The sequence below is a fragment of the Solanum stenotomum genome, chromosome 10, assembly GCF_019186545.1.
Source record: "Solanum stenotomum isolate F172 chromosome 10, ASM1918654v1, whole genome shotgun sequence".
NCBI classification, from domain to species: Eukaryota; Viridiplantae; Streptophyta; class Magnoliopsida; order Solanales; family Solanaceae; genus Solanum; species Solanum stenotomum.
This window is the reverse complement of record NC_064291.1, coordinates 55773402-55781172: the sequence shown is the minus strand read 5'-3', so window position 1 is coordinate 55781172 and position 7771 is coordinate 55773402. Positions and strand designations below refer to the sequence as shown.

The following is a 7771-nucleotide window of genomic DNA, read 5'->3' as shown; positions in this document are numbered from 1 at the left end:
TGCTATTTAGATTATCAAGTACTATTTCCTTATTATATACTTTTTGTTTCTTAGTTTAATTTGTTTTCTCCATGAATGTTTTGTGCAAATTCACAAAAACCTCAAACATCAAAAACCCCTTAAAAAACACCTGTCAACTCCATTTTATTGAGCTGTCAAAAAACCAGGTGATTGATTGTTGTTCATAATAATCTGAGAGTATGGGGTTCTTGAATTTTCCTCATTTTTCACCATTGATGAATGTTCAAGAAAGGAAAAAAGGACATTAGAAAATGAAAAGGTAGTGGTGGGCTTGATGGAATTTTATAGAACATCAATTGTAGAGGTAAATAATTTCAATAAAGAGAACCCCTTTTGAGTTTTTATGTGTATATATGTGTGGAATTAGTCATTTGTTGATTAATGTATATTGTTCTTGAAAACCCCAGAAAAAAGTTGTAATCTTTTTGTGTTAATGGAACTTTGGTTAAGATTGTATTTTTTGTGTTTTTAGAGCTTTTATAAGATCACTTTTTTTTTTTTTNGGGGGGGGTGTCTATGTATATAGTTATGTATTGATTAATTGTATTGGTTGTTCTTGAAAACCCTCAGGAAAGGTACAGTCTATTCGGGTTTGATGGAAGAATGGTTAAGATTAGATGATGGCTCTCTGATTTTTAAAGAAAATAGGGGGAGTGGTTCTGCTATTGATGGGAGTAAGAGTAGGTTTAGGAGGTTATTTGATGAGGTTTTTGCGGTTTTTCTCAGTCAGAAACCTGAGAAAAAAAGTGTATGGAGTTTTCCAGTTTTGAGTGGTAGTGGGAAGCCTCTAGATTTGTTTAAACTCTTCTGGATTGTGAGGAAACTAGGTGGTTATGATCTGGTTTCGTCCAAGAACTTGTGGAGTTGTGTTGCAGAGCGTTGCGGGTCGGATACCGGGGCTGTTGCGTCTGTGAAGTTGGTATATGCCAAGTATTTGAGAGAGTTTGATCAATGGCTAAAAGCACTACTTAAAGATGGGAACTTGGTGGAAGGAGAGGGTGGTGTAATTGGGAAGCTTGATTTATTGTTGAAGGAGTTGGAGACAATGTTTGGTAATTTGTCTCCTTCGGAAAATGGTTGCAAGGAAGAGCTTATGTGTAAGGTCAATAGTCAGGTTGATTATGAAATGTTTACTGCTGAAAGTGTTAATGACACTAATGATTGGACAGAGCACAGAAGTTGCAATGCTGAACACAGGAAGCATAACCTTAACAATGGTGGTGAAAAATTCTTTTCTAAGATTGCCAATGACACCGTCTTTTTGGTATCTACCGAGGGGATTGTTGAGAAAATCCTTCATCGAGCACCTGCCAAATCAAATAGGCAGTATGATGATGACGAAAAATTTGCCCAGATGATTGGCATGGGAGAAAAAGTGAACAATGACAAAGAGAACTTTTCCGTTCTGAATGGTTCTGATACTACTGTGGCGTCGGGCAAGAGTGTTATCGAGGACGTAACTGCTTCTCATAAGAGAAAAAGAGGATCTCCATGCTTCTCTGAAATGTTAGATTGGGTTAAACATGCAGCAAAACATTCTAATGAAGTTCCTAACTCTTTGAACTGGAAAGGTCATACAGGCAAGGACTTGTGGTTCCAGGCCTTGTCGGTTAGGGAAGCACTGCTGAAGAAAAGCCATATTGACACAGATGCAGAGGAAGCTAACCCTCAGGTATTTATTTGCTTCATCCTTATTTAATCTAATTGGAGTAATTGACGGATGCGTTTTTTCACTATTGCTTTATCTTCAATGATTTCTTGTAGCACTGGCTAATCGCTTCTTACATGCCAGGGACCTTTCAATATAATTTCTTTATATTATTTTCTCTGAAGTAACTACATGAGAATCACATTTATGGCCCAATTTACTTGTAGTTGACTAATTCCTTGAATTGGTGTTACATAATAATTTACACATGCTATTCAAGACTAGATAGGCGTTGCACCGTTGCTATAACCATTCACTCATCACAAATTAGCTAAGTTGCTCGGAGTCGGGTGTGGTTCGGGAGGTTGGATCCTTCATGATTCGGGGATACGGAGCTAGTATGGATACGGGTGCGGGAGTTGGGCTAACATAATTTAATTTCTAAAAATAGATTAAGAGGAGAATGCTAGAAGGAGATAAAGGATAATGAGTGACAGAAATTTCACCTTAGCTTTGGCTAAAATAATTTAATTTCTAAAAGTAGATTAAGAGGAGAATGCTAGAAGGAGATGAAGGATAAAGAGTGACACAGAAATTTCACCTTAGCTTTGGCTAAAATAATTTAATTTCTAAAAATAGATTAAGCGGAGAATGCTAGAAGGAGATAAAGGATAAAGAGTGACAAAGGAATTTCACCTTAGCTTTGGCTAAAATAATTTAATTTCCCAAAATAGATTAAGCGGAGAATGCTAGAAGGAGATAAAGGATAAAGAGTGACAGAGGAATTTCACCTTAGCTTTGGCTAAAATAATTTAATTTCCAAAAATAGATTAAGCGGAGAATGCTAGAGGAGATAAAGGATAAAGAGTGACAGAAATTTCACCTTAGGCTAAAATGATTTAATTTCTAAAAGTAGATTAAGTGGAGAATGCTAGAAGGAGATAAAGGATAAAGAGTGACAGAGAAATTTCACCTTAGCTTTTGTTTTTGACTTTAAAAACCAATAAATCTGTCCAGACTTTCCCCGTCTATTTTGGTCGAAGTATCCAAAATTGGTAAACCAGATCGGGTACTGATCTCACACCCATCACCAAAAGTGAAGAGTCGGAGCAACTTAGGCCAAAATGGTAAAGGGGTTCATCACTTCATCATTTCTCATGACAAATTTACTGAAAATGACATTTAACTCGACATGCTCCCTTCTTTTAGAATTTACCACCTCCCTTTTCCTTGTTCTCTCTCTCCATTTCTTAAAAAAATAGTTATTCCTTTCTTTTTCTTGATTTGCTTCTTTTGTTATTTGGGTTGGAAGGAGCTTTTTTGACAGATTATTTAGCTTATGTTTCGACATTTTGAATTAAAAAATTGACTTTTTGAATCAAATTCTTTATTTTCATTTTTTTTAATCAAGTAGTTGCAATTTAATTTCAAGTGATTAAATTTAAATTTTATTTAATGGATGAAAAATGGAAAACTTTTTAGTCCTGATCCATGTTGTAACATTATTTTAAATCCATTCAATTCGCTTTTTTCAAATTAATCCTGCGGATACATATAATTCAGGAAAATAATTACTATTTTGGGGACCACTTTCAGTTTGTCGTCCTCTTGTTTGACGTGCGTAGATTGTGTAATATAGGACCAACAGTTCATTCATAACACTCATCTGACTTGAGTTAGCTATCCGTGATTACAGACGTTCTCTTGTCAATGATCCCTTATACACATATATTTGTCTGCTTGTGTATTTAATCGTTATAGTGACCCCTCCGCCCCCCTAAATTTTCTTGCTACAGTTTTAGAGCTAATACAGAAGTTTTTATAAACAAAACAATACTTTTTTTCCCAGATAAATCTATAAGAGCAGGATATGCATAATAGATGTTTGGTATCCCACATTGATTGAAGAATGTGTTATTTTTGACTTATACGATCTTGTGTTTTCCTCACCTCATAAACTAGTTTTTGAGGTTGAGTCGGCCCTGCTTCATTCTTTGACATAGTATTAGAGCCCAACTTATCCAATCCTCATCTAGTTTTTGGGACTGAGTTAAACCTTAAGTCCATTTTCTCAATGATAGTCACATATCATTGCCTTGTTTAGACGTTGTTCAACTATTTGCCAATTTTCCTGACTCTTTTATTCTTGTAATTCTTTCTTCTAAAACGTACAGTATAAGGCTCTCCACTATGGCAGACTTAAACTTCTGCTACTGGTGATACATTCACCACCTAAATATTTATGTGAATCAAACTGTGTGATTTGTTTTGTCACACGTCTTTTCCTGCTTGTCAAAAATTTGATCTTGTATAATTTGTCTTTGTATGACTTATCAAGAAACAATTATTGAGAGTAATTTGTTGTACATTTTGTCATGATGTAACCAACAGAAGAAGCAGAGGATGCAGCCGTCCATGTATGAAGAAGAAAAACTTAACAATCAACCTGCAGAAAACCTAAGATGCAGCAAAAGGATCCCTAATTTGCAAAAGCACACTCTGTGTCGAGGTTGCAGCTTGTGTCCGACCTCTCGAAACAAAGTTGAAACTTATCAGAAGAAAGAAGATGATATTGCGCCAGATCTTATGAGTGTTGAGGTATCAGTAACAGAAAAACCTAAAGCTGCCTATGAACTCCCAAAACAAAAAGTACCTAAAGTGGATCCTGACCCCCACATTGAAGTCCCTGAATGGACTGGTGTGATTTTTGAGAGCGATGCCAAGTGGTTGGGCACACGAATGTGGCCTCCAGAAGTGGAAAAAACAAACTCTTTGGTTGTGTTAGATCCTATTGGAAAGGGAAGACAAAGTTCATGTGCTTGTCCATTCCCGCAATCTACTGAATGCAACAGGTTCCATATTGCAGAGGAGAGGTATAAATTGTTGCGTGAGCTTGGCCCTTTGTTTTTCCGGTGGAGGTTTGACCACATGGGGGAGGAAGTTTTGCTTTCATGGACAGATAAGGAGGAAGAAAGGTTCAAAGTTTGGGTTAGGCCAAGTGTTTCACTAAAAAACAATGTGTGGAGCAACTATAGGAAACTATTCCCATCCAAGACTAGGAATATGCTGGTTAGCTATTACTTCAATGTATTCCTTATCAAGCGTCGGAGCTATCAAAACCGGGTTACTCCAAGAGACCTCGATAGCGATGATGATGAAAAAGAGCTTGGTTGTGTTGGCGGCAATTTTGGTGACTGTGCAGTTCGTGGACCATCCTCCAGCCGTTTACTGACATGCAGCCAGAATAAGGTCTGCACTGATCTTCAGTGACATGTAGCTTTGAAGCTTCTTGAGCACTGCAGGCACTTCTTACAACATTGCTTTACAATTTTTGATAGACTAATTGAGTGCAGTTGATGGTAAGTTTGATAATATAAAGGTCTCATCTGGTTGAACATCAAGTGAGATGGTGGAGCAGGGGGGAATATTTACTTAGTAGACTGAAGTGATTATCTTGCTATGTAAAGATATTTCTAGATTATTGGCAAATAGTTGCATTTTCATAGTTTAAACAAGTTACATACAAGGATTCAAAGTTTTCTTTAATATTTGTTTGAAGTGCAATGTGCTGTTTAGACTAGATCAGTTCTGATCTTAGCAGCACATATGATAGTTTAAAATGAAAGATTGTTGCTTTAGACAATTTAGTTATGTCTTATAACCTTACCTGTTTTTTTCCGTAATATTTTCATCGTAGCTTTTACTCTTGCATTTCTTTCACATGATTTTTTTCGAAAATGATTTCTTGTAATTCTTTCAAAATATTTTTTTTTCAAAAATGATTTTTCTTGCATTGAGATACGAGGGTCTATTTGGAAACAACATGGGGTAAGATTTTCTTACACCCTTGCTTTAGACAATTTAGTTATGTCTTATACCCTTAACTGTTTTTTTTCCGTAATATTTTCATCATAGCTTTTACTCTTGCATTTCTTTCAAATGATTTTTTTTGCAAAAATGATTTCTTGTATTTTTTTCAAAAATGATTTTTCTTGCGTTGAGATTCGAGGGTCTATTTGGAAATTTTCTTACACCTTGCCTTCCATATACTCCACTTGTGGAATCACACTGGTATCTTGTCGATGAAAATGTGTCATTAATTGTTTTGAAAACCTTCGATTGATGCGCTTTTGATCAACATTCATTTGTTGTAACACTTGTCTTTAAATTTAAAGCACTTCTCAACTTTCCAATTGTTCGAGCATTTTTCTTCAACTTTCAATTTTGTGGAAACACTTGCCTCCAACTCTTGTTGGCGCACTTTGTCACCAACACTCAATTTCATTAGAACACTTGTCTCCAACTCTCTTTAATACACTTTGTCACAATTTTCATTTTTTTTAACCCAACTTTTTTTATGTACGACTTGACACTTTCATCAATAGTAAGTTTTACGCTTATCAACACGGGTTGTGGTCCAGTGGTGAGACTGTTCTACCCTTAATCAAAGGTTTGGGTTCGGTTCTTGGGTATGAATTTTTTTTTGTTGGGAGCATTACCCCAAATGAGCCCCGCAGTGCACGATTTGGATTTGGGAGCGTTACCCTCAAATGAGTCTTATAGTGCGTGATTCGAATTTAGTTAAAGCTCTAATACGGGCTCCGAATATCGAGGTGGGAAGTAATACGTTTGCATACAAACTTTTCATTGTTTATATTTTTTTTCTATTTATATATATATATATAGATGCTTGAGAATGTCGAAAGGTAAAGTAGACCAACAAAATTACATGAAAGAAAATTATTTTAAAAGATTCACACTATATAATACTAGTTGATTTGGTAGACTTTACATTTATGTTTTTTATTCGTCATGGACTTTTTTTTTTTTTGTATTTTGTAAAAAATAGTAGGTTAACAGAAAATACATATAACTTGTTGTGTTGAAGTGTCAATCTATGGAGTATTGGACTGTAATTGTTTCAAATAGAACGAAATGAGTAATGATGATTCATATAGTTGATTTTAACTGCTTTTAAGGCACGATTTTCCTTTTAACTTTGAGTGACTAGCTCAATGGAACAAGATGCATGCATCAAACTTTTTATTTCTTAAATTTCGTGGTTAAACTAAGACAAATACAAACAAATAGAATATTATATTAGACTAGTTATAATAGAGTTTTTGGCTAAAATCATCCCTCAACTATGACTCAAATCTAATGTATATTCTTATATTATCTAAGTGAGCAAAAAACATCCTTATACTATCCAAAAAATAACAAGAATCATTCTCCAGTCTATTTTTAGTTGAGAAACTAATTGAACCAATAATAAAAAAATAATTTGGTCATGTCTTAGCCATGACGAGAAGATCAAAATTACCTAAAAAAAATGAGATATGAATAGGAAATGAATCTTTCACTCTCAGAATTTAAATTATGTGTGTTGTTAGTTTATATGTTTTTTGCATCATCAAGTAAATTGACTTGCAACAATACATAAGTTTTGAAATATTTATACAGTAGGTTCCGATGGTTAGAAAGATTATTTAAACAAATTCATTTTAAAAATATTACGTCCAACTATTTAAAGATTTTCTTTAATAAAATATTTAGTACGTATGTACATTATACACAATGCAATTCACATTTTATACAATGTACAAAATGCTGGAAATTTAGTGAAATTACGTAGGCGTTTAGTTATGAAAATAAAAAAATAGTTATTTTATTTGAAATTTTTGAAGTTCGGGTTGTATTTGGCCATACTTTTTACAAAGAATATATAGAGTTTGGATATATTTTGTATGAATATGATCTAAATCCTCCTCAATTTCTAAAAATTAGAAAAATCACCCAACTTGACTAGCTTAACCGTGTGTACATATATTCATTCGACTTTACACATTTTTTTGTTGGTGGTGTGAGTTCCTTAAAAAAATAGACAGAAATATGAATCTTGCAACTTTTTGGATAATGCAAGGATATCTTTTGTTCACTTATATATCACGAGGATGTACTTCAAGTTTAAGTCCTATTATACCAATGAAAGTAATTAAGCTGAGAGTCTATTGAAAACCATCTTTCTATCTCTACGAGGTAGAATAAGATCTGCATATCGTCTACCCTCATTTAGCCCCACTTGCGGGATAACACGGGGTA

General features: G+C 34.4%; 1 protein-coding gene across 1 annotated transcript; it reads left to right on the top strand.

The window, feature by feature from the left end:
- LOC125842635 (AT-rich interactive domain-containing protein 2-like) lies at positions 1-5306 on the top strand. Its single transcript, XM_049521957.1, has 3 exons — positions 1-325; positions 592-1693; positions 4061-5306. Exons 2-3 carry the CDS (start codon positions 617-619, stop codon positions 4937-4939), a joined length of 1956 nt encoding a protein of 651 aa, XP_049377914.1. The 5' UTR covers positions 1-325; positions 592-616; the 3' UTR covers positions 4940-5306.
- Positions 5307-7771: the final 2465 nt, after the last annotated feature.